The sequence below is a fragment of the Phascolarctos cinereus genome, unplaced genomic scaffold (assembly GCF_003287225.1).
Source record: "Phascolarctos cinereus isolate Bilbo 61053 unplaced genomic scaffold, phaCin_HiC Scaffold_3;HRSCAF=262, whole genome shotgun sequence".
Classification (NCBI taxonomy): Eukaryota; Metazoa; Chordata; class Mammalia; order Diprotodontia; family Phascolarctidae; genus Phascolarctos; species Phascolarctos cinereus.
The window spans coordinates 158158331-158186306 of record NW_027555736.1 but is presented as its reverse complement, the minus strand read 5'-3'; the positions used below and the strand labels follow the sequence as shown (position 1 = coordinate 158186306).

Below are 27976 nucleotides of genomic sequence, written 5' to 3'. Positions count from 1 at the left end.
ATTTGTATTGATAAATGAAGATCAGGCATGATAGTACAATAAGTACACAGAGCTATCTTGTTGAAACCTAACCAAGCAAGAAAGCTCACCAGCATAGACTCTGAACTTTGACTAGTCAGGAATAAGTAAGATAGATGGAAAGACAGATCCAACCCTTCTCTAAGAGCTGTAGCTTTTTATCCTTTCTCCCATTCTTAAGTCACCTATGTCCATAGGCACCTATTCAGTTATTCTCTCAAAGCTGTTTTGCTCAAGAAAAATTATGTTGTGTTCATGAGGACTTGTAATACATTTTGGAATATTTATTCTGAGAAATAGCTCAGTTTATATGGGTTTGGAATTTTCCCTAACCAGGGGTTGTTTTCCAAGCTGCTAGCTAACAAGTGTCTATGCCAGGCGTGAGGAACTTGTGGCGTTGAGGCCACATGTAGCTTTCTAGATCTTTTAAGTGTGGCCTTTTGACTGAATCCAAATTTTACAGAACATATCCATTAAGATTCTGTCAAAAGGCCGCATGTAAGGATCTAGAAAGCCACGTGTGGCCTCAGCGTCACAGGTTCTCCACCCCTGGTGTATGCCATAAGGGAGGCCTAGAGGCAGAGAGATACATATAGGAAGAGGAATGGGTGCTGGGCAGAAAGGGTTATCCCCATGTGTTAGATCCTTCTATGGAAATTGAGATTGGTGGCCTATTTGCAAATGACCAGTATGGCACTATCAAAATGTAGGTGATGATTTAGAGATCATTTAAAACCATTACGATCACATGGCTCAGCTCAGACCTGAGATAAGCAGAATATAGTTTGGGTGAGAATTAATTCTGTGTGTTTTCATACTTCAGTTTCTTGGGTTCTTCAAATTTGGTCAAGGTTATTTTGGCTTATATATATACATACACATATATGTATGTATATATACATATATATATACATACACACACACACACACACACACACACACACACATATATAATATAAACACACAAAGACACATCCATGTCAGGTGAGAATTTTATTGGTTTTGGCTAAAATCCATTCTAAGACGTATAACCTGCACGATCTTCAGATAAGTTATAACATTATAACAAGTTTCTACGCATGAAAGTATATAATATTTCAGAGGTCATTTCATTAAAAAGATCCATTAGACCAATAAAGCATCATGCTGATTTAACTATTATATAAAATAGCTTAGATTCTGAAGCAGCCAAGGCAAAAAAGGAGGTTCTAAAATTATAGATACATTATCTTACCTTTTCCCACATCAATTTTTTGTGAATACTAAGAAACTTCTGGTTTAACTAAATATATAAAGAAGAATAAGAAACAATATGGAAGATCTTTGTTTAAGGAGCTTTGCAAAATGCAGATTTGGGAGGGCTAGAGGGGACCAATAATAGCTTGCTTTTGATAATGGCAGTAGGCATAGTCTAGAAACAGATGGCTGTAAAAACTTCCTAAACTTAAGGTAAGATTGACCAGTTAAAAATATCTGTAATAAGTTCTGGTTATCCAGCAGCATCTACAGAACTTTGTGTCTAATATAGCCAGCCTATTGAGCATACTTTTTAAGATGTAGTCATGAGTGCCTGATTTTGAAATTACATCTGAGTCCTTAGCAATGGAATAAGATTGAAGCAGACATAAACCCAGTTGTAGAGTTGGCAGCAACACAGCTTTGATAAGTTGGTTCTGAAATCATCAGCTGAACATCTGATTGCTCTTTCCTCAGCTTTTTCATAGTCCTTTGCCTGGCTCTTTTGCACTTAATCACAGTTCCCTTTGCATTTTGTGCACATAACTTTGCTCCCACTATACTTGAGAAGGGCCTACGTTGTATCTATATATAACCAACAACTTGCACAGTATCCCATTGCCTTGCATTTCGTAGGCTCAATATCTATTTGTTGAACTGTTTGCATTGAATTGAATCACAGCTGCATGAACATTGGATCTAACTGATGGAGTTAACAAATTCTGCCTGCAACACAGTTGATAGAAAAATAAAAGGCAAAAGGATATTTTTAAAATAAATTGTATTTTTTAGGGTTTCCCCTTTTTCCAATGTGTATGTTGTTCCAAGCTCACACCTCTGTGTCCAAAAGAATTTGAACTACTCTTTTGCTTTAGAATTTTCAATAAAGACTGAACAGGTAACAGTTCTCACTGTCCTACAGTCATAATATTTGTTATTGCCAGACACTAAAGTTACTTGGGATGAAGACTGATGGTGAAGAAGTGGAACTTTCCACTTGCGAGACAGGACCCTCACCACCATCCAAGCTGTTAGCCAGTCCTAAGGAGCTCCTGGGAAGCATATATCCCTCTAGCAGGATGCTGAATCTCTTCAGAGGACATGGTTGACACTTAAGGCTTTAAAGAATCAAAATAATAGAATTTTAGAGCTGGAAAGGAACCTAAAGAGATTTGAATCACAATTCTGAATATGAGCAAGTTATTCAGTCTTTCTGAGCCTCAGTGTCCTCATCTGTAAAATGGATTTTGTACTGCTTACTTCACAGAGCAGTTGTGAGCAGTGTTCTGTCAAGCATAAAGCATTAGGTAAGTGTGAGTTAGACTTTCAGAGTTTTTTCATTCATCTTCTTTCTCTAGTCAAAGGAAGTACATTTCTTCCTTATGAAAGCTAGTCCCTGCATTTTTTCCCTTAATCACATCACTTTGCACTTTCCCAGGATCTCACTTCATGAATGATCATTTATCTCTTGCATCACCCTTCTTTGTCCCTGTACCACCCACCCCCCTATCAACAACAAATAGGCTCATCTCTCCTCTACACCTTTCCTAGACCCTTTAACCTCAAAACTGCTGTTTCAACTCTCCACTGCCCAAACTTCTTGAAAAGTGATCCACACTTGCCACTTCTACCTCAACACTTACTCATCCTTTCAAATACCTTGCAGTGTGGCACCTGCCCTGACCATGGTATTAAAACTGTTCTTAAAGGGCACCATTGACCCAGTTACCAAATCCTTAAAACCTACTGGACCTCCCAGTAGCATTTGAGACTGGTGATGAACCCTTTCCTCCATTTCTAGAAATTCTGTCATCCTCTGGTGGCTTTCTTAATACTGCACTTTCCTGGTTCTCCTGTCTTTGTGGCCATTCTTTCTGTCTCCTGACTCTGCTTTCTCTTTTTACCTCCTGCACCAAATATGTGGGTATTCTTGAAGTCCTTTTGAATTCTGAAATTATTTTAATTTTTTTCTTCAGCTTTGTTCTATGAATGCATTGCTTTGTAATCTCATTCACCGCCAGGGATTCAACTACCTTCTCCATGTGGGTGTCTTCCACATCAGGTATCTCTAGCTCTTCCTTCCTGAGATCAGAAGCATATTTCCTAATGACTTCTAAATACCTTCATCTGTATAAACCAGAAATCTTAACTCCAACACCTATTTCTCCTCCTGATTTCTGTATTTTTTTGGAATGGCATCACCTTCTTACCTTCATCACTTAGGCTTGAAACCTTCGTGTCATCTTTTTAGCTCCCTGATCCTTTAGATTGAATATTTCTATTTTTTCCCCTTCCATATTAGTACTGCTCTTGCAGTCTTATGGTCTATTGAATTTTAGACTCTTGCCCTCCTTTTTAGTAGTATCAAATTGCCTTGGCTTTTATGATCTTCTCAAGCTCCTTTACAGATTTCACTGTTCTCCAATTTCTGTAAATGTGGGTTCTCTGAAGAACTGTCAAACCCATTTACACTCTTCCTTGCCAATCACATCTACTCCCTCTGTTTCAGTTATTCCCTATATGCAGATAACTCCCAGTTTAGCTCGTTTCTCTTCAGAGCTCATTCCAAATTTCCAGTTTCTTGGTGGATATCTCTGCTTGGAGTATACTGCTGACATCTCAAATTCATCATGTCCAAAACTGAATTCATTGCACTTCTCCCCAAACTTTCTCTCACTCAGATTTTCCTGCTTCTGATACTACTTTCAGTCATCTGGGTTCACAACGTGGGAGTATTCCTTTATTCCTAATTCTCCCCATCTCCCCCATCTACAATTTAAGTAACAAAAGGAGCTGCTAATCTGCCTTGACAAAATTTGTTCCAGGGAATTCCCTATGCCAAGGAAATCACATCCAGGCCAAATATGCATGTACAGGAAACCCTTGGTATTTAATATAGAAGTCTCCTCAAATAAAGGAAGTCCTAAGCTATCCAGAATCAAGGAAAGGGAAGAGGTAGAGGGGATCTAAGGTATGAAGGATCATTTTATTTCTATTACATTCAGAAGCTGGCAGTTGGTGCATATATCTTCTTTACCTTTCTTATACCTCCTTACTTGCTTTCAGAAGTGGCAGTAGAACTAGTTTTGCTTTGCAAAAAGTTGGCACTTAATTGGTTAAACCAAGCAACTGACGAGGCAGAAATGGAAACTAGACAGACTTACTTGCCAGAGATGATTAAGCTGAAATCAAAGTTGGCTGAGGTTTGCTGCTTTCTACATGGGCCCCTACATCTCAACTGTTTGCCAAAAGCAGAAGTGATTTTTCAGTGGTATATCAGTTGCTACCAGGGCAAAATGGTGAAGTTTGGCAGAGTTCTTCCACAGCTTTCATTCCTTGTATGCTTAGCAGCCTAAGTGCCCATAACTTTCATGCTGTCATCCCATCTAAATTTCCAAATTCTGGGAAAGGATTCGTAAACTTCATCACACTGCCGAAGGGGTCCACGACACAAAAAAGGTTAAGAATCCCTGGACTAAAAGCATGTCAGTGAGATGTCAGTCAACAACTAGGCCTTAAGTGCCTACTGTGTGCCAGGCATGATGCTAAAGCATTATGCAACCTATAAGTTTAACTCATATTTGCATCTCAAATGCATCTGTAATTGAATAGATATTTTTATATAAGAGCAGAAGTGGAGCATCTCATGATGCCTCCGGGCAAAATAGGCAGACCTGCTCTCCTAGCCACTTCCATTCCCCACAACTGGTCAGCCAAGCGGTAAAATGCAGAGTCAGCATTGTTTACATACATCTGACTCACTGCTCCCCTTCTCCTTCCTTTGCAAGTGTTTCTGCAAAGTCATCCAGATTAAGGAAATTCGCTTTCACCTCTTTGGGCTAGATAATAACGTTATGCAGTTATCCAATGGTTGATTTTCCACTTCTGAAGACAGCTTGTTCATGATATATTATAGCTTAGAATTATGTTTGCTATATAATTTTGATGCTATAGGTTAAAATTTACTAGTTACATGAGATATTGCTTATTTCTCCTCTTAAATATTCAATTTCTACCATGTAAGAAGAGGCCTTTTCCTACTAATCTAAGTAACCAAGATTAGCCTAACTGGTGGCTAAAATCAGGAAGCTGTTTAAATATCCCTAGAAGAGAGCATATCCTTTTCAGGAACCTTGCCTGGAAAATGAGATCCAATTAAAATGCAAACTACTTGAAGAGCCTATACCTTACTTCATCTTTGTATCCCCAGACCTAGCACACAGCCTTGAACATAATAAGCATTTATTAAATATTTGCTGAATAACAATTAGGCATTTATTTCATTTGGGGTTCTTCAGTCATTTCAGACGTGTCCAACTCTTCATGACCCCTTTTGGGGTTTTCTTGGCAAAGATACTGGAGTGGTTTGCCATTTCCTTCTCCAGCTCATTTGATAGATAAGGAAACAGGCAAACAGGGTTAAGTGATTTGCCCAGGGTCACACAGCTAGTGTCTGAGGCCAAATTTGAACTCAGGTTTTCCTGACTCCAGGCCTGGTACTCTCTCCACTGTACCACAAAGCTGTCCCTTCAGATGAGGTATGTTTGTCAGAAGTTTCTGACTGTAACATGGAACCCCTTCCCCTCAAATTTGGCTGTAATGATACTAGTCATTTAGAGGTACCATTGTGCATCGTTCAGAGATCTTTACCTAGGCATCTCAAAACTTGGATTTTATTTCCTCTGACAATTAAAATGACAGAGGTTGCCACTCCTAGTCAACAAAGTCTTTTTCCATTTGAGAGGGGCCTTGTTAGATAAGCACTGAGTTAAGGTTCAATTTAATAAGGAAGGGCTTTCTAGCCATTCAAGCTATCAAAATTGGAATGGACTGCTTTTTGTGAGGCATTGGATGTCCATTACTGAAAGCTGGACAGCCATGTGTCAAAGATAGAATAGAGGGAATCTGTAGTCTCAATATGGACAAATGGTCTCTTTCCTGGGATAGCATTTGGGACTTCATGCCAGGATGTGTAGTAGACCTCCTTTATCTATTAAATAATAGTATGCATCCCAGACACAAATCAGAGAGATCGCTGATCTTTATTGAACATTGATAAAATTTTCAGTGCCCACAAGGGACATTCAGTAGTTACAATACTCACAGGAGACTTGGACTAGAATTTCAAAGGCCCCCTTTCCACTTCTTTTGAGCCTATGAGATACAATGAGGTTCACACACACAAATATACACAAAGGTAGGTAAGCAACTGCACAGCTTGTTGCAGAGATGATAAAATGAGTAAACAAAGAGGTAGGTTAGAGCTAAATGATAATGTAGAGTATTAGGGAACGATCAAAGACATGATCAGGGCATCCTAGCAAATCTTTAGAAAACATTAAACCATGAAATCCTCAGTAAGTTAACATTATTAGTTACTGTCACAATATGCACAAAAAAGCCCCTTAATTACTGTCATTGATTTGAACTTGTTTTGTGTATTCTTCTAGGACATTCTTTAAATCACTTGAAAACCTGGAAGAAACCAGCACTAAGTTTTCTGTTTTTATCAAATGTGGTCCTGGCCCTCTACACTGGTTTGATTCATCAACGTGGTTCTCTTGATGTCATGACTCATATTCAAGAACTCTGTGACAACAATTCCCCTAATCGGTCTTCAGCCTCCGTCTTTGTAATGATGCCTTGCCACTCTACTCCTTATTACAGGTAATTAAATTAGTTCAGTAATGGCACTGGTCTAAAAATTTTGGTTGTTTTTTTTTAAGTTCCTGGATATAAACTGACTGATGAACAAATGATTTTTTTAAATCTATTTTAAACATTTATTCAAATATAGTAGTATTGACCCCTAACATAAAAATAATTCAAACTCTGTCAAAGAATAAGGCATTTCTAATAAAGTTTAATAGCATTTAAGATCTTATACTTTTTAACTTTTTAAAAATAATTTTTCTTAAAACTCAATGTAATATAACCAAGGAATAATAAATAGCTCAGAATGTGAAATACCAAATAAAGTAGCTCATCCATTCAAGAAGTTTTAAAATAGATCCACATAGTTTTGTACCTTTGTTCCCAGGGGGTCAAGACAGCCACAAGTTATTGATGAGAAGTCATCTTTCCTTGTGGCTAGTTTTCCAGTTAAGAAAATATTTTCCAATTAGAAATACTGGAGTTTAAATTTTTTGTAGCGTGAAAAGTTAATCACCTAAGATACACTGATTATTATTCCACCAGACTACATAAACCATCCTTTAATAACCCAATTTTGGAGAAGCATATAGGTCTGTGTTTGTGCTGCTTTGGTGTCTCAGTCTCCACAGAAGTGAGAAATACAGCTTTCCTGAAATTCAAGGCAAACAACTGGTTAACTTAATTCCCATGCCTTGCTATATTAGGGAACCCTTGGAGTATACCTTAGACCTCATCTTCTTTTGAAAAATGCCCCCCTTTAAAGTTGAGAATTCTGAAATTATCCCCAGAGTTTACAGTCTCTTGTTTCTTCCATCTCTCCAGTTACCTTACCTGATTTTTGTTCTCATCTTGACTTCCATTTCTTTGGTCCTTCCTTCTTCTCCCAGTCCATCAGCCATAAAGCCTACTCTGGCTTTACTTCTTTCCCTTCATATTCCTGACCATAATTCAGTCATTTCACTATGTCAGTGTTTTTCATGTTCAAAACATCTGCCCCCTTTGTCCTTCCACCTTCCTACCATGTTAATCCCTAACCTTGGGCCACTATTAAGCACAAATAATAAATTATTATTATAATTATTATGAATAGCTAAGATTTACATATCTAAGGTTTTCAAAGTACTTTACATATATTAGCTCATTTGATCCTCACAATAACCTTGTGAAGTGAGTGCTATAATTATCCCCAAAGGCTAAATGATTTGGTAACTGGCTCCACTCAAATCAATGCAGTTTCAGCACACCTAGGCCACTACTGCTGAACAGCAATCCAGGTATCTTTTTAATGACTCCATACTACACTCCTCACAAAAGTAATTCCAAACTACTTCCTTAACCTACCACCTCTACGTCCAGTCCTCAACAGACAAGACCATGCATGGTGAGTCCTCCCCACAATACCTCAGAGCTTCTTATTTCACTCTCTTATTCCCTTAGGTTGAAAAGGAAGTGACTTCTTTTTGCCCAGACCTTTCCCCTGGTGCCCTTGATCCCATCCCCTCCCCTCTCTCATCTGAAATCTCCTCTCTACAGAGTCCTTCCCATCTGACACACTTGCTCAGGTTTCCTTCTAAACATTTTGTTTACAAAAACAGAAAAATTGTCCTTGACCTTTCCACCTGCTAAATCTACTGTTCTCTCTTACTCTGAAAGTTTAAGGAATAATACCTCTATTTATGTCCCCACCATGCTACAGAAACTGTTTACTTTGCAACAGCTTTGTTGATGACTTTAATTGCCAACTCTGTCCTTTATCCAGTCTTCATCCTTCTTAACCAGCTTTTGTCCTTTCTTAATCTTTCAGTGTTCTCTGGTTCAACCTCTTCCTCCCACCCGTGTACATATGGGCATCCTCGGATGCTTTGTCGTTAGCCCTGTCCTATTTACTATCCCTTAGCAATCTGATTCACTCCCACAGCTTCAAATATAATATATTTTAAAATGACTTTATTCCCATTTCCTCGCATTGTTTTGCAAATGTTTGAATTGTTTCCTCTTTCTCCCCTGAAACAGGAATTATAGTAAATCTCTCAAATTATAAAAGTCAGTGGGAATAGTGATTTAGTATTACAGAAATTTATAAGCAATTAAAAAAACTATAGCTTATATAATTATGAAATATTTCTGCATTATAATATCACTAATTAGGGCATCTTAACTAAATGAGAAATTGGGGTTTAATTTTTACTTTCACAATTTAAGAAATACAGATTGGTTAAAATCCACCTTAGATTACTTGACTGAGATAATTTTTATATGCTAAAGAATTTTTTGTTGTTGCTAAACTGTTCATCAATGAACAGTTAATTCTTCTATCAAAGTTAATTCGATTTGAATTAAATTCAACCTAATGTTTTCTTGAAATGAAACCAAGAGGAGAATAAAGGGGAAAACCACTAATTTAGATTTATATTGTTTTGTTTACAATAAATAAAAGATTCATTCTAGGCTTTCTCTCTCCAGCTTAAGCAAAGCCCCAGTTTGATTAGGCTATATATATATATATATATGCTATGAAATAAGCTTAGCTTCAGAGCAATTTCAGTATTCTCTATTTTTTTTTATCCTTTTGAAAAAAAATTTTTTCCCCTTAGCCATGTACACTGTCCACTTCCAATGAGATTTCTTCAGTGTCCCCCAGACTTGATTGGAAAGGAGAATTATCTTGATGAAGCAGATAAATTTTACTTAAATCCATTAAGTTGGCTAAATGAAGAGTTTTCCAGTAGTATATTATTGCCTACTCACTTAATCATCTTCAGCGTTTTAGAAGAGGTGAGTAAACATGAGAACTTTGGGAAGGTATGTTAATCTCAAACTTCCACTCATATAGGTAGTATTTAAAGGTACTATCATACCTCAACCAAGTCACTTTTACTTCGCTTTTTTCCTCCTGACAAAAATCGATCCAAATCCTCTGAAGTCTATTTTTTAATCAAATAAACTGATTTACTAAATTGCTTATTGTAATTTAGAAATTGTGGGGGGGGGGAACAGATTAATGTACTTAAGCAACTAAAATAAGTTTCTTTAAAAATCTTCAATTCAAATGTGATTATATACTTAACTTTTTTATATATTTTACATAGGAAATAAAGACCTTTCTAATTACAAATAGCTACAAGAGAACTGCTGTTATCTTCCACACTCACTTGCCTGAGGGCCGAACTGGAAGCCATATATATATTTATGAAAGGAAGTAAAAATTTAAAATCACCTGAAGATGAGATTTCAAACTGTACTATATCTTTCTTGGATAAATTGTATTTACTTGTGAAAATATTAAAACTTTTGAATTTTTTTAAAAAATTGGATGAGTTTTATGGAAATAGCAAACAACAACTATTATGAGCCACTCTTACCAAGTGACACTGTATGATCCCCCCTTTAGATAAGGGAATAATCAAAGACATTTTCTTAGAACAATAGTAAAATCACATACTTAACAATGCTACATTGTCAATAAAGACCTTCTTTTCCCCATGGTGTAGTTTTATTTTTCCTTCCACAATATTCAGATGTGCAAGAAATTTCACAAATGAACAAGTCGGCAAGCTCATTAAGAAGGCAGCAAATTCTTCACAAGTCAATGGGCTCTTGAACCCAAAGAAAAGACAAGAAGCAAGTTTATAAAACATTAACAGAGATGAAATTCCATCACAATGTATTTTTTCCAAGGCAGCTCAACACCAAATTTAATGTGTTACTTATACTTTGTCATATATGACTTGAGCTTGTCTTACCTTAAAACAAAAGGAGACTTCATTTCATGCACAAAACCTATTGCATGCCTGGCTTCCCTAATGGTAAAACTACAACCAAACTTATTTCCATTGCCAAAAAGTATTCAGCAGAGAGCTAAAACTACAAAGAAAATGCAAGTTAGTAAGCTTTGACGGATGCTTTTGAGTTAACAGTGTAAAATTCACCAAACTGATTAGAGATGAAAGACATTGACTTCTTGGTAATTTCAGTTTTAGTTTTCAATACTGAACAGAGTAGAGAACATCTACAATTCTCTTAAAGTTATCTATTTTACTTAATCATGTTCAATATTTTGGGTCAAAAGGTAACTGCCCCAATTCTATTTCAAGATTTGCCGTGTGTCTTCCATTACTTCGACCATGTTTATGCCATTTACCTTCCCTCTTATAATGCTGTGGCTGAGGGTACTTCTGCTCTTGTTTTCGATGCCTGGAGTTTTCAATATTAACCATACGATGCTTTTTATCAGGGCGACTGAAAGCAGTAAACACATTTTTTTCTATGTTAGAAAAAAATTCCTTTAAAATTAGGGAAAGAAAATAAAGATTTTTCTCCATTAAATTTTAAACAACCCTCTGAAAAAAAAGATACTAAAGTCACTAAGTGGCTTAAGAACTTTAAAAAAAAATTATCCCTGAAATACCCAGTTTTACAGTATATTAAGTATATTTCTTCATGAAAAGTTTTCTAATACCATTCTTTTAACCCTCCTAGCCCCTCCCTAAATTCATCAGAATTTTCACAGCATGAATTCTGCATATATGAAATTAAAAATAGAAAAGCCATCTAATTAAGTAATCTTTTTATTGTATCTTCTTTGCTTAAATGAGGATTTCATTAAAAAATAAAAGGAGAAAATCTTAGTTAAAAATCTTCAACAAATAACCATACTTGGTCCCAGAAAAAAGATGAGAAAATGCAGCTTCCTCTCTTACTTAAAGACGTCAGGAACTATAGGAGCAGACACTGCATCTATAGACAAATTAGGCTGATGTGTAAGTTTTACTAAATTGCTTCCCCTTCCCTCCTTCATATTCTTTGTTAAAAGGAGCTATTTCAATAGGTATCAAGGGAGATGGATATATTGAAAGGCTACAATGATGTAAAAACAAAAACCAATTTTTAAGGAGCTAAATTCTAAAAAGGATACATTAAAATTTAGTAAAACCTGACTAATTCTTAAAAGAATTACAATTTTATTAGAGGGAAGAATATTTTGTGCCTGGATTAACAACTCTTCCACCTGCCTTGAGTCTCTACCCTCTGTCAGCCTTCCTCCCCAACAGTTCAAATAATCTTTCCACAAAACAACCCTCTCACCCCATTAAGAATCTGCTCCTTAATGGATCAAGTCCAAGTTTCTAAGCCTGTTATTTGCCAAGGCACTCCGGTGACTAACACTTACCTAAGCAAACTTTTCTCCCACAACTTCCCCAAACAAACCTTCACATACAGTCAAATTAACCCACTTTTATGAACCATGCTCACACACCCTACTACTGTGCTTTTGTTTATCTTTGTTTCACCCCAACTTTGTCTTTTCTCTCCTACCCCTTTAAGTGCAAGTTCTGCTTCCTCTCTTGCCACTAACTAGGTGTGTGACCTGAACAAAGCACTTATTCTTTGTCTGCCTCAGTTTCTTCACCTGTAAAATGAGGACAATAAAAATGTCTATTTTCCAATCCAATTAGATTAAGAGGTAGGTAGTATAGCAGATAGATTGCTGGACTTAAGAGTCAGGAAGACCCAAATTCAAATCCAGCCTTATACACCTACTAGCTGTATGATCCTTGGCAAGTCATTTAACAACCTCTGCCTCAGTTTCCTCAGTTATAAAATGGAGATAATAAATAGCATCTACCTAAGTCTGCTGTGAGGATCAAATAAGATATTATTTGTAAAGAGTTTAACATAGTGCATGGCACATTGTAAGCACTTAATAAATTCATATTTCTTCCCCTTAAAAACTCTGTGATATGGAACCATGTGTTCTTGTATAACCTAAGGTGTTAGGCATACAGAAGATGTTTAGAACTATTTGTTGACAATATAAAGATTGGAAGAAGGCAAAGTTTTGTCTATTAAGAGTTCCTTAGGGAAAATTTTTTTATAGATTAGTATGACATAGTATATCAGTTGTTTATATCTAATCATTTGCTTTTAAAGTACTCAAGGCAGCTCTAAAAGCTTAAGCTCTCCATTAAACATTCATTGAAATCTCCTTTACATAATTAATATATTTAGCAAATCCTGTTTTTATTGGTAGTTACATGATCTAATCTACTATAATTATGCAAAATTCTCAATGTTTTATTGTATATGTGTAATTAAATTGCTGAACTGAAAATGACTACAGAAACATGAACTTAAATTGAGATTAGTCATTTTGTTGGAATATCATGTATGCCTTGAAATTCAGATTTTGAAAATTAATCATACAGGTATTATAGTTAAGAAATGTAAAATAATTATGGGATGATGCTAAAATATGACTATCCTCAATTAATTACAAAGTCAAATACAAAATATTGGGCTACTTAGAGGAAACTAAGTTTCCTTCTTTTTGGTAAAGAAGCCATACTACAGGCAATATACACAAAAGAAAAGCTCTCTATTATCTTTATTGTTAAGGCCTCATCTGGTAGGTCTCAAATCTTTCCATTTTTCATTTCCAAAATACTTATAAATGTGCAATAACAGAAACAGAGAAGATACTGATGAAAACCTATCTGGCAGCTTCTCCTTTCGGGATGAGAAACTTGAACCATCTGTATCCTCTTTATTCAGTTGTCATTCTAGAGTGTGTGTGTGTGTGTGTGTGTGTGTGTGTGTGTGTGTGTATACATATATATATTATATGTATACACACACATACACATATGTATATATGTCCATTTTATATATGAATATAAGTTCCTGGATGGTTTTAAAAGACTAAGAAATATGCTAATAAAATTTTATTTATATATTAGGGAAGGGGAGAAAAATAAACTTTAAAATTCTAAAATTTTGACAAAACTTTTTTCAAGACAAAATATTTATTTGTGTCCATAATTCTACCTGGAACTACCTGGGGAAATTCCCATCTAGTATGGAAAAAAAAACTTGCTCATTTCAATTTTTCAATATTATCAAAAAAAACTTCTTTTATAATATGTAGCTATCTATAATTTTTAGAAGCTATTCCAATCATATGGTACTATAGAAACCAACCTGGGTCCATACTGAGGGGAAAATGTGTCACCAAAGAAATGTCTATATATATAGTCATCCAAATCCTCAAATACTCCATGATTATCTACTTGATATTCCTTCATGTCTTCAAGATAATCTTTAACATCATTAACAAAGTCAGTGAACAACATCTGATCATGAATAAAGACACTGTTATGGAAAAACTTATTGATGAATTGCTGAAGTTCTCCCCAGTGATGGAAGTCATTTACTTCTTGCTGAACATATCTTTGCATTAACTGATTAAATTCATCTATTCTTACAGGGTCCAATACTCTGTTGAAAAGGCTAATAGATTCCTGATGAGCACATTCAAAAACACTGGAACAGCCTTTTGTTAGACGGTGATAATTTTTCACACAGTCTTTATCAGTGGTGCCTTTCGGGCAGTTTGTGTTTTTACCAAATGTTTCAAACTGAACTGATGGCTTTTCCTCATGACCACATTCAAACCAATCAGAAGGGTTTTTTAAAAATTGGTAATTTCTTACTGAGTCTTGGCTCATGCTACATTTCTGTGAATTTGTGTTCTTCCCAAATGTTTCAAACTGAACTGACTTTTGTTTTCTTCCCGATCTTGCCATGCTGGGACTTTTATGATGTGTGTTTTTAGAAGGTGGTCTAGGTTGAGGATGCAAATATTCACGATAAACAGTTTTTGCTTTTTTAGTAGCTTCATCTCTTTTATCTCCAAATTTTTTATTCCCCTTTTCATCAAAGATATTTTTGGTGGTATCTTTGAAATGGCTGAAGGTAGACTTAACAGAATCTGAAAATTTTTTCAAGTTTTCCTTAACAGCTTCTTTAGCCTGTTTAATCTTTTCTTTATGGTGCCTTACAAACTCCTTTGTTGAATTTTTCATGGCATCAAAAGTTTCCTTAACTGAACCAAACAAAGTATCTTTAGACTTCTTAGCCTTGTTAGTTCCCTTGCTGCCTTTATTTTTTTCACTGTTTTCTTGTCTTCCACTTTGATCTTTTGCTTCAACATATAATCTTTCCCACAAATCTGATCGTTGTTGTTCAAAGTTTAGCTTCCATTCCAACTCTGTTAATCTTCCTCGTAAAATTTCTATTTCCTTATTTTCAGTCAATGTATTCGGAGAATCTGCATCACCTGATAACTGTTTACTGCTTAAAAGATCCAGTTCTTCTCTTAAGGCAATGGTTGTTTGTCGTTCTTTTTCTAGTTCCTTCCTTAGCATCTGTGCTTCCGCCAAGAGGGTCTCCTTCTGACTGAGAAAGCTATTAGTCTTTTGCTTTTCCTTTTCTAAATGCTGTTTAAGTTTTTGATTTTCAGAAACTATCAATTCAGTACTTGTTTCTTTATCTTCCAAATTCCGAATCTGTTCCCTTAGTTTCCTTAACTCTTCCAGTAAAGAGGAAAAAGCTTTTTCTTCCTTCTCCAGAGACATTCTTAAATGCTGGTTTTCTGTAGCAAGGCTTTTCTTCTGTGTTTCAAAGGCTATCTTCTCTACCTCAGTAAGCCTCAAACATGATGCAAGATTTTCTCTCAGTGACTAACATTTTTAAAAAGAAAAAAAAGTTTTTAAAGAGTTCAATATTGTTTATCTAATGATAATATAAAAAAAACTTTGTTACTTCTATTATCTATGTATGCACAGGAAGCATTTATTATATAAATACCTCTAGGCAATGTTTACATTTGCCACATGCCAAAGAGTATAAAATTTTTATAACATAAGCCTAGAGATATAATCAAATAATCCTTCTATTGATTAGTATTCACAAGTCATTTATTGGTTTATTATTAAAAAAAGGCTCTCCAAAACCATCATAGTTATCTACCCAAATAAAATCTCTTGGCAGGACATATTCCAGCTCCGAACATTTTATTGTATTATATTAACGCAAAAACCTTACCATTACTAACTTTTCTCACTTAATTTTAATTGTGTTGAGGGGCAGAGGTATGTGTGTGAAGATGATAAGAAAAAAAGGGTAGATCAAATGCCCAGAATGAGCCCTGCCTCTTTGTTGTTGTTGTTACAACAACACGTAAACTGTATGTCAACAAAGTCACTTCATAATCCACTTGTTTGTTGTCACCTCTGCTGATTCTGCTCTACCACTACCAGATTCCTTTAATATTAAATGACAAAGGAAGAAATTCTCAAATACTAACAGAGCAGCATGGGCACAGCAGGCTACTGTATCTGCCTGATTAGCAACTACTGCTAACTCTAGAAGCAAAGGGCTTAAAGTCAGCTTAAAACCCTTTGGGAGAGAAAGTGTTTCTGCTTGAGGAACAGATCAAGAAGTTTGCCACATAACCAAGAGAAGCTTTCCACAGCTAGAAGATGTTACAGACAGACAACTCACATCTTTGTTGAGAATTTGGAAGAACCAATTACTTATGCTGGCCCACTGAAGGAGAAGGCCTAACTGAAGGAGAACTTGGGGGAGAGCAGCTGTACATAAAACCAGTTGTACTTTCAAAGGTTTTATCTAATGAACCACTAAATGTAGATGAAGTGGGTAAAAAACACTATGTATAAAATACTAGCAAACTTCCCTTAGACAAAGTGCATTTTGATGAAGACTTCGGTTCATAAATTTCATGAAGTGTGGCAGTACTCTTATCTACATATCTAATTTATCCAGCTAACATATCCACAGAACTTCAAAAATATCTTTGAAGATCTCCCTACTTAAGTCATTCTATATGAATGAGGTTAGTATGGAATAATTCATGCCTGAAATGTTTTCCCTTTTCACCTGTGCCACTTTGAAACCCTTAGTGTCTTCAAGATACTCTGCTGGCACAGCAGGAATCACAAGTCTCCTCTACACCATGAAAAGGCATTAAAGTAAGATTTTAGTGGAGGGCTTATTGGTTATACCATGGTCTAACTGAAAGCCTGTATTTTTAGTCAATGAATTGTTTTGAGGAGAAGAAAATACTGCACATTATCAAGTATTCAGTGGTATTAAGAAACTGGAAAGATTATTAGTCCTAGAAAAGTTATTAAAGACTCCTAAGTGAGCCAAATAGTTATAATAAAGTAGTAGGAACTGTACTAGTCTTATGTAGACAACTGAGGCATGTGAAGGCAATGTTTCCTATGCTAATTAGTCAACAAAGTACTTATCTAATTACCAAGATGTATAATGATTATATAAACTGAATTTTGTTTTACTATATTATGTCAGTCCTATTTGCAAATGCTCTATCTTCAAAAGTTGTTTATGTAGCATGCTCATAAATTTTAAAAAATTTAGAGGAAACATTAATACCCACCTTATCACCAGAAGACCCTTGTTCTTGCTGACATCGGTAAAGATAATCCTTCATACCATTCAACTCTTCAGCATGTAGCTTTCTGACTAGTTCCTGACGTTTTTGAATCTGAATGGTACCTAAAACAATATTTATTAAATTCTTCTTTATAAATAAGTCAAAGAAAACTTTATAATTTATAAATGCATTTTTCATTTTAAAAGTCAACTATTTCACCCAAAGGACAGTAAAATCCCATTTACCCAGACTGTTGGGGGAAAATTTGGTGTCTTAGTAAATTAAATGTTTTTTTTTTATTGGTTTGGTTTTTTTGGTGAGGCAATTGGGGTTAAGTAACTTGCCCAGAGTCACACAGCTAGTGAGTGTTATGTGTCTGAGGCCAGATTTGAACTCAGATCCTCCTGACTCCAGGGCTGGTGCTCTATCTACTGCACTACCTAGCTATCCCTAGTAAACTAAATGTTAATGTACCCTGTAATTCACAATTTTCAAAAGAATTATAATAATTACTAAAAGTATGCTGAGCATAATTTAATATTTAATTAAGAAGACACTGGAGGATTTTATACCTCATAATCGCCATTACGAACTCTACTATCAGCACATGTGCAGACATGAACAATGCGCTGCGTTTTTTATTTCTGATTTTGCTTGACTGTTTTTATTGCTACAAGAGAGCTATTTGTAGCAAGGAATATAGTCTGTGGGTAATAACTGCAAAAAAGTGGGGGAGGAATCAGTGAAATAAACCTTCCTTCTGTTCTTTGTGTATTAAATAGGGAGCACAGGCAGGTTTTGTTATTATCATGTTAAGTTTAAGATAGACTTAAACTGTCAACAAAGTTGACTTTATACACAGTTATTTTTCATCAGTTTTGAATATATTGAAATGCTCATCTGTTTAAATTCATCATAAAGATTTTTTTTAAATGTGTATGTCAGACTGCAGTACTTGAAAAATTCTAATTATCTGAGCTTTTGGTAGCTTGGCATCGGGATAAATGAGGTTATTGAATGATTAAATGTTGATCAGTGACAAAAGAGAATAAGCTCAGTTAAATGTCATTAACTTTTCATGTACACCAACACAGGAGAGTGAGGTTTATTTTTTTTTATGACAACAAAACTAAAGGAAAACTCTAACAACTTACAGGGTTCCATTCTGGAGTGTTTTGTTTTTGAAAACCTCTGTGAGGAAGAAAATAGTATTGCTCCCCTTTTACATAGGCAGAAAATGGGGCTCACAAAGTTCAGTCTTGTACAGGCATACCTTGTTTTACTGTACTTTTGCTTTACTGCACTTTGTAGAGATTGCTTTTTTTTTAAAATTGAAGGTTTGTAGCAACCCTGCATTGAGCAAGTTTATTGACGCCATTCTTCCAACACATACTCATGCTGTATCTCTGCGTCATATTTTGCTAATTTTCTCAATATTTCAAACTTTTTCCTTATTAATATGTTATTTTGAGGCACCATGAACCGTGCCCATATGAGGCACCAAACTTTATCAAACAAATGTTGCGTGTGTTCTGACTGCTCCACTGAATGGCCATTCTCCCATCTCTCACCCTCTCCTCTGCTCTCCCTAATTCCCTGAGACACAACAATATTGAAACTGGGCCAAGTAACAGCCCTACAATGGCCTCCAGGTGTTAAAGTGAAAGGAAGACTGGGATGAGGTAAACTTCATTGTTGTCTTATTTTAACAAATTGCTACAGACACCCTAACCTTCAACAACTGCCACCCTCATCAGTCAGCAGCCAGCAACATCAAGGCAAGACCATCCACCAGCAAAAAAAATTATGACTCACTGAAGGCTCAGGTGATGGTTAGCATTTTTAGTAATAAAATATTTTTAAATTAAGGTTATGTGCATTTTTTTAGACATAATACTACTGCACACTTAACAGACTACAGCTTAGTATAAACATAACATATATGTACTGGGAAACAAAAAACGCATGTGACTCGCTTTTATTGTGATATTTGCTATATTGTCGTGGTCTGGAACCAAACCCGAATTATCTCTGAGGTATGCATGTCATCTGTTTGCAATATAAGCCATGAACAGAAATGGAAATAAGTGAAATTTAATTTTCAGTTCTATTTTTCTATATTGTATATGTTATGGATACAGCCTAAAAATAGGGAAAGGAGAAAAACCACCAAATATTATCACAATTCTACTTTTAAAGTTAATTTTGGCAGGACCCCATGTAAGCAGAGCTTTAAGGGACTCTTACGAAAGCCACAGCTCTGCTGTCCTCTTAAAAGAAAGAGCTTAGACTAAATAAAAGCTGACATATTATCTACTTTAAAATATACTATGCAAACTTCTTAGACATACATGCTACATACATGCCGCTACATGCTTCATGCATACCAAAAAAAAGCACAATTTAATAGAGTAAAAAATGCATTTGGTAAACAACTCGTTTTTAATCTTCTAAATTTTATATGATGCAATTATCACAAACTAGATGCTTTTGCAGGAAGCAACAAGATGTTACATCAGTAACTGACTCCTATTTTCATTAATATTTTTCTTAATTTTTTAAAGGATAGAGAGTAATAAAATAAAGTAATAGAGAAAAGCAAAAAATTCTGATATATCTTAGTAAAAAGACCTAAATAAAAATGCCAGAAGAGACATATTAACAAGTCATGTAAAAAGTTTAATACTATTCAAGTAAAACTGATTTTTCATTTACCTTTTCCAGCACAAAAACATCTAAAATGTCATCTATTACCATTCTTTTGCTTCTGACATCCTTTTATACCCCCCAAAACTATCAACTTCGCTTAGAAAAAAACTATTTCCATCCTTTTAACATTTTGTCCCATAATGAAAGGGAAAACTCATATTTTATGCTATAACAATACATATTTACTTAAAACTGAAGCTGAACATGAGATTAGAGATTATTCAGCCTAACCAGCCCCTTCATTTGAGATGTGAGAACACCAAGGACCAGAGAAATGAAGTTACATGTGCTCTTCATAGAGCACATGTTACATACATCACAGAGGCATAAAACCTAGGTATATTGTCCTGTAGTCAAGCATTCTTTCAATTACATCATGCCAACTCCCCGTTAATAATAATAGATTCTTTTTCATTATTTTCTTATTTCAATTTTTAAAGGACTGGATTAGGGGGAAGCAGCATGTCATACCAAAACAAACAAACAAACAAAAACAACCCACCTCTGCAGTCAGAGGAGCAATGATTGGCTTTGCTACTTAATACCTGTGTAATCTTGGGCCAGTCTCTGTGGGCCTCAATTTTCTTACCTAAAATGCTGGAGGATGATCTCCAAGAATACTTTCAATTCTAAATCCCGTAAGTTCACTGAAATCAGGGACTTTTTGTTTGTTTGTTTCTGCACTGAGATGTTTTACAGCATTTACTACTGTGCTATTAGTACTTAATAAATGCTTATTCCGTTCTCCCCTTCCCTTCCTTTAACACAATGTCTTGCACATAGAAGTTTAACAAATGTTTGTCAAATTTAATCCTATTTATTAATAAAAATGAGAATAAGGGGTCATTTTCTATAGGCCTCAAATGCCCTTCTTTCCCCTTTCAAATTTCTATTGTTTAAACTTATCATTTAAAGTCCCACCCACATCATTCTTACCCTATTAAAGTCTTTCCTGAGGACTTTTCTCCCCATACTCTAATCAGTAATGACAATGACAATCCTCCTCAGGCCTAATACTTTTCTTTATTAGAATTATCTATGTATGTCTTATTTTATAACTGAGACATGAAGACAGTATCCAAAGAATCGAAAATTACTATCACTCAGAGGGTAATGGAGAAGGCGCCTGGTGGGTATAAGCAGGCTGCAATATATCACAAATGAAGAATTTTGAAAAACAAGATTTCAGGATGTTATAAGGAAAATGTATGATAGAAAAAGAACATTGGCCACTCACGTAGAGAAGATGAGGGATGGCAAATCGATAGCCCAAGTACTCACTAGTATCTATGAAGAAAAAGTGAGGAAAGCCTCTAATGCACTGGGTAGACTACACTATGGAGAATTCATAGGACAACAGACAAAAGTCACACACAATGGGCAGTAAAGGATGGAATATAAATCGTATCTTATGAGAAACCATCCAAACTGATGCAATCACAGAACCTTGATTTAAGTATGTATGTCTTATACCTGGATTACGCTATATGCTCCAAGATACTGGAGACTACTTCCTATATATATATATTTCATATCTTTGCATGAACCTAGTACTGTGAAATTTGTGAAATTTTGCTGTGGTGGGATATGTTGAATTTGAGGTGCTACTTAGGTATACAGATGGAACTATCCAGTAGAAAGTTAGAAATATGGAATTTAGTTCTGGAAATAGGTTGGATATAGATCTGAAATATATATATCTATACATATATACACACATATACTCTGTGTGTGTGTGTGTGTGTGTGTGTGTATGAAAGGTAATGACTAAGATCAGAGTAGACAGCATCAACAAAGGTGAGAGTGTAGGAAAAAGATGAGGGCCAAGTGTAGAATATTGAAGGACACAAATTAAGCCATGGGAAGATAGATTATCAAAAAGAAGATGATCAGTAATAACACATGTTTCTTCTAACTATGGTCAAGGAAGGTATGGGCTAAACCCACTGGATTAGAAGTTAATTAGTAACCTTTTGGAGGGCTGTGAGAACTGAAAGGAAAGAGACTAAAAATTTAAATATTTAGTAATTCCATCTATGATCATGTTAAACATACAAGATGTGAATAAAATACAGGCAAGGAACATAAGCCACATTCTTCCCCATCAATGTGGCTTGTATACAATTCAAATGTGGACTTACATGGCATTAATTTTCAGTGTACAACTGTACTTTTTTTCTTCATTTCAAAGACTTTATTTTGGGGATATATCCTACATTCAGACCAAGTAAGATTATATTAGAGAGTTTGGGTGGGATTATGCATTTATGTGCCTAAATACACCAGAACTTTCTACATCCAACTGTGTATTTCATTGAAAGTAATTCTTGAGGGTACATTATCTGTTCCAATGATATTGCCACTGGACTAAAAATATTTTTGGAACTCCTTTTCTGGAACAGTCTGCACAGACTGTAGAATGTTATTTAGAACATTCACAACAGATATTCAAATGTTTGCCCTTTTGAGCATGAATTTGATTTTTGAATATAGCCACTGGGCTAGGAAATATTTGTTATACAATAATTTTAACAGAAGGATGTAACTTTTAAGCTAAATATTGGAAGTAAAAGATGAGAATATTTGACTGCAGCTTTATAGCAAAATATATATAAATTTTGTTTTTTGTTAATAAAGTAGTGTTAGTATTATGTTGAATATCCAGAAAAAAAAATTCTGGAGGAATAATTATGGCTACATATCCATATTCATGGATAATCTATCTAGGTCATACACTGTTTAAGCCCAATGATAAAACTAAAAGTACTGGATTTATTTGTTTTGTCTGTTTTCTGAGTGCTCAAACTGTCTCTAAAGATAACTTCAAAGAGCAATTGCGACAGTATTGGAATACATATACAGTCTCCCAGGAGTAATTACTTTGAAGAGCAACACTTTATAAGTTCTGGTATTTTTTTTAAGTCACTCATTACTTTATATTACACTCATTACATTATAGTTATCCTCATACTATCATCACCAAAAAAGCAATTTAGGAGCACATGACATAATTACAGAAAAATCAGTTGCCACATCTTATTATAGTTACTCTGAATAGATTAGTGTAGAAAGTACACAGGTAGATGTGAATGTTTTATCACTCCTAAGTACTGAAATATCATTTTTATAGTATTTTTTAATAATAAAGAGTTGTCAATGAACAGATATCTTTTCTTTCTAAGTTTTTTTAATTTTTTTACCAAATGCTCAAAGGCCATGCAATATGTGGGTATTTAATGCCACTAGAGTTAATCATTAACTTTGATATTTTCTGGTATTAAATTTTTCTTTAAGCAAGAGAATAAAAGATATTTCTTATTACCTGCAGGTTTACCTGTGGAAAGACAACATTTTATTCAAATAAAAACCAATAAGTCCATCAATTAACTTTTAAAACAATTTTATATACACAAACATACACACACATGAAAACATATGAAGTCTCTGAGGGGGATACCTTCAGAGGATGGAAGCGATGGAAATTGTCAGTAATGATTTGGGGGTGAGGGAGGGAGAAGAGCCTAGGGAAGGCTTTCTGGAGGAATAATTATGTGAGCTGGACTTTAAAGGATGAATAGGAATTAAAGAGGGGAAAGAGGGATATTCTAGGCATGAGATCAAAGGAACAAGAATTCTAGTGGGAAGAAGTTCCAGTGTGAAAACTCCTTCCTCCAACACAAATCCCAGTGAAACTATGTGATTTTAGTAATTCCAAGGGAGCTGCCTGAGGCACATAAAGGGTGAGTTATGGGAGGCTGTGGAGATAAGGGGCATAAAGCTTGTGTGAGAGGTAGAATTTGAACCCAGATCTTCTCGAATACACTATACCAATCTACCCTCTCTACACATACATATATAAAATATAAAATAATGTGTAAAGTGCTTTGCAAACCTTAAAGCACTATGAAAATGACAGCTATGACTAATTTGACCTATGCTGTTCATAGACCATTATAAAAAACTCCAACTGAGTATTCAAATTGTAATATTGTACTAAATTCTAATAGCTTGAAATGCTCAAGATTGGTCATTCACTGGGCTAGGAAATATTTGTTATACAATAATTTTAACAGAAGGATATAACTTTTAAGCTAAATACTGGAAGTAAAAGATGAGAATATTTGACTGTAGCTTTATAGCAAAATATATATAAATTTTGTTTTTTGTTAATAAAGTAGTGTTAGTATTATGTTGAATATAGATGAAATATCCAGAAAAAAAAAGATTAGCTTACATACATTTCCCCTCCCTATTGAAAAGTGCTATATGAGTAACCATCTGGAAGCCTATTTCTATTTGTCCCTTTGAAAATTCACAATAGGTGGGCATAATGACATCAACATACTAAGAGGCATCTATAAGAAATTAACCCTCATAATCAGAAGTAAATACTTCTGAGGAGGGACAGGGTCAAAAGAAAGAATAGAATAGATGGGAGGGCAGGATAGGATTAAGGGAAATAGAGTTAGTTTTTCACATGTCTACTAAGGAAGTGTTTTGCATAACTGCACATGTACAACCTATATTGAGTTGCTTGCCTTTTCAATGAGGGTGGGTGGGGAGGGAGGAAGGGAGAAAATTTGGAACTCAAAGTTTTAAAAACACATGCTTTAAAAAAATGTTTTCACATGCAACTGGGAAATAAGAAATATAGGAAATGGGGGTACAGAAGTCTATCCTGCTCTACAGGAAAATAGAAGGAAAAGGGGATAAGAGAAGGGAGGGGGGAGAGATAGAACAGAAGGCAGACCAGGGGAAGGGGTATTCAGAATGCATGCCATCTTGGGGTGGGGGGAGGGGTGAGAAATTTGGAACTCAAAAACTTGTGGAAGTGAAAAAAAAATAAAAAACAAATAAACTCAAAAAAATTTAAAAAATTTAAAAAAAGAAATTAACCCTCAGGGATATGTAGCAATCTATCAATACACTGAGGAACTAGGAGTATATCATTTGTCTTATTAGCACTACATAAAGTTTTTCTGATAATTCAAATAGTATCTGTTTATTTCCTAACAACACAACTTCAAATTACTTTAGCTGCCATTGGAGGGGGCAGGCAGTATTTTCTTGGCTTTTATCTTAGGAAGTATTTCTTGTTAAGCACATTGAAAAGCTATCTAATAGGCATGTTTCAATAAAGGACAACTTCACTTTGGAATCTGTTCATTCTTTGAATAGAAATAGTTAATCTGCTATCCTATCTGATTATCTATATTATAAAAGTTATGGCAATTTTGAAGCTACAGTTTCTTGAAAATCAGGAATTGATATAACAAAGATTTACAACTGTGAAATAATTAATAAAGTCTACTTCAGTCCATTACAACTGGACCTGCCAAAAATGTCTTTCCATAGCTTGTTGGCAGCCACTTATTTTTGTTGTGCTGACAGGATAAGAATGTAAAGAAAACTAAACCAACCACAAAAGAAGCAGACTAACCTCCCCCAACACCCTATGAAAAGGCACTTGAGATCTGACAGAGCAAAATTTTAGAATACCTGGTAAACTGAAAATATGGTTCCAAATTAAGTGCAGATTGGATATAAACATTAGTAAAGTTAATAGTCATATCCTTTCCAAAAGAGCTCTTTTTGGAAATTCAACCCCCTTCTGTCAGTACTATCTTTTCCCAAAATTTCCCCACCTTTGTTTAACAGCCCTCTGACTACATCCGAATTCTTTGCCAAAGACTCCAAAATGTTAGAGGAGACAGTGTGCAGCACTTTGAACCTTTCTCTTCTTTGTTTGGGAGAGGCAATACAATGTAATGAAATTAAAATAACTGTTTAAATTTTATCTCTCAGTTATTAGCTATGTAACCTTGAGGAAGGTCACTTACCTTCTCTGAACCTCCATGCCCTTTTGCTGTAAAATGAGATTAATAATTGTACGACCTACACCTCACAAAATGAGGGAGGGAAGCACTTGTAAATTTTAAGATGCCATATAAACTGATTGTTAGAACACACATAAAATGCTAAGCAGAATAGTTATGCTTACAATAGTACCCTAAGAGAAAGGGATAAGTGATCAAGAAGTTTCCTCCACTGTTTGACTTAAATTATAGATGCTATGCACTTTATGAGCAACTTGGTGCATTGGAACACCAATGATATATTAAAATATAGGGAATAAGAAAACATTCTAAATTTTATGAAACCATACCAACAGCAATAGCCAAAATATAATAATTATGCATAAACAGTAAGAAATAGGTAACAGTTTGAGATTTCAAATGTAAATTTCAGTTAAATGTCTCAAAAGCAGTTTACAAACATTTCATGATCTTCTCACTATTCTCAAGGGCATGATGCTAGGATGACTCATTTAATTACTAATAGTTACTATAATAATTATTTTGCTCATAATATTGCAGTCAGCATCATAGTAAAAATCTGTATTTTTAATCCTACCTAAAAAAGGACAAATATCTTTTTATAAAATACAATGAAAATACTAAAAAGCCCTTATATGTATAATACTTAATACTTTTCATGGCACATCTATCATTTGGGCCATTCTATCACATTAACCCTGGGAGAGAGGTTTTATGTAGGTGTATGTCCATGTGTGTACACACAGACAAAAAAAATATATATATATATATATATACACATACATATACACACATACACACACACAAATATAAGTATTATCAATAGGTATTATCCTATTTTACAGGAGAACAAAGCCCAAGAAGCTTAAGTATCATAACCACATTAATTCATCTAATTAATCATAGAATCACTAAGCAGGACACAGGCCTGGCCTTAGTACACTGATCTATCTGTTGCATTATCAGCCTGCCCATAATAACAGACTAATTCTTAACTCTTACCATAGAAATGTCCAAAACCCATGCTGACTGCAATCACCAAAGCCAGAATAATACATTTGTTCAGGCTGCTACTGAAGTGGCGCTGGTGCACCTGTTCCTTGGGACAGTCAGATTCGTGTTCATTAGGTGGTCTATCCTCAGATTCTGAGCAAGAAATTGTCTTCTTTCTAGCACGTCGTCTTCTCATTGCAGGACTGGGCTGATGACTTGTTTCATCACTACTGGACTCGTCATCCATAGGCCGAGATGGAAATACTATTAAAATTTAAAAATAAATTTTTACAAGATGTGAAAAATAGTTCTAAAAATTTTCCCACAACATCTAGCACTGAAAAGTACTATATGATGCTTGATTTTTGACATATGTATTCCATGTGTATTCCCAGAAGGGGATGTTCAGGATTAGAGGGAAGAGGTATCCTCTAGATACACAAATTCACTGACTCCAGGCACATTCTTTGTTCCATTTCCCATTTGTGCAAAAGTAATCATTCCATTCTAGTCTACTGTGAGCTCTCCAATAGGAATAAAGTTTATAAATTGTGTTAATTCAGAAGTAAACTGAAAACACTTTGTCAGTTTGATCTCCAGGAAAGACAAACTTAGAGACAACTTAAAATGCAGGAAAAAATGTACCACTAGATACATACCCAACAAATTTACAGGGTGCAGACAGTGCACACTTCATTTCCATCATTCCATTGTCAAGGCCAGGACATTTATATGTTTATCAGAAACTAGAAAAACCTTCCCTAAATTTCCTACTCTTATTAAACAAATATAATTTTACCAATTAGCAGATATCAGCAGAAGGGAAAAAGCAGTATTTCAATATTAGAAATAGCTCTTCTGTAAGGTAGCAGCACATGATAATTATAAATCTACAAATGGAAATAAAGTAATCTAGATTTCCAAAGGAAAGCTACATGAACTTAAAAGGTCTCTACTCAAGTGACTGTTACTTTTATTTTCCAGATACTTCCCCATCATATAGTCACACTTCTTTTTCCTCCTGAGTTTCAATTCAATGAATCAACACTTCAATGTGATCAGTAACAGCAGACTGTCATAAACTTAAGGCGAAACTACATGAAAAATAATGTCCACAATCCAGTAAGGAGAAATATCAATTAGGGGAAGAATAAATCATGAACTTAAATTTGAGAAAATGAGTTCCAAAATAAATATTCATGCATTACATAATTAAGCTGTCTATGCAATAAGAGTAATAGTCATGCCACAGCCAATCTGTTTTTTACGC

The 27976-nt window shown here is 34.9% G+C and overlaps 2 protein-coding genes across 3 annotated transcripts in view; one reads left to right on the top strand and one right to left on the bottom strand.

The window, feature by feature from the left end:
* PIGB (phosphatidylinositol glycan anchor biosynthesis class B) overlaps positions 1-10392 on the top strand; it is a 28733-nt gene extending 18341 nt beyond the window's left edge. Inside the window, exons 10-12 of the mRNA XM_020981284.2 lie at positions 6705-6921; positions 9504-9684; positions 9999-10392. Coding sequence (XP_020836943.1) covers positions 6705-6921; positions 9504-9684; positions 9999-10112 — 512 coding nt within the window. The 3' untranslated portion in view covers positions 10113-10392. The remainder of the gene's footprint in view (positions 1-6704; positions 6922-9503; positions 9685-9998) is intronic.
* CCPG1 (cell cycle progression 1) overlaps positions 6278-27976 on the bottom strand; it is a 53296-nt gene continuing 31597 nt past the window's right edge. For both annotated transcript variants that reach the window (XM_020981272.2, XM_078151249.1), the window contains exons 6-9: positions 26716-26970; positions 17171-17289; positions 13888-15428; positions 6278-11148 (exon numbers count right to left, since the gene is read on the bottom strand). In XM_020981272.2, the coding sequence (XP_020836931.1) occupies positions 10959-11148; positions 13888-15428; positions 17171-17289; positions 26716-26970 (2105 nt within the window). In that variant the 3' untranslated portion in view covers positions 6278-10958. The remainder of the gene's footprint in view (positions 11149-13887; positions 15429-17170; positions 17290-26715; positions 26971-27976) is intronic.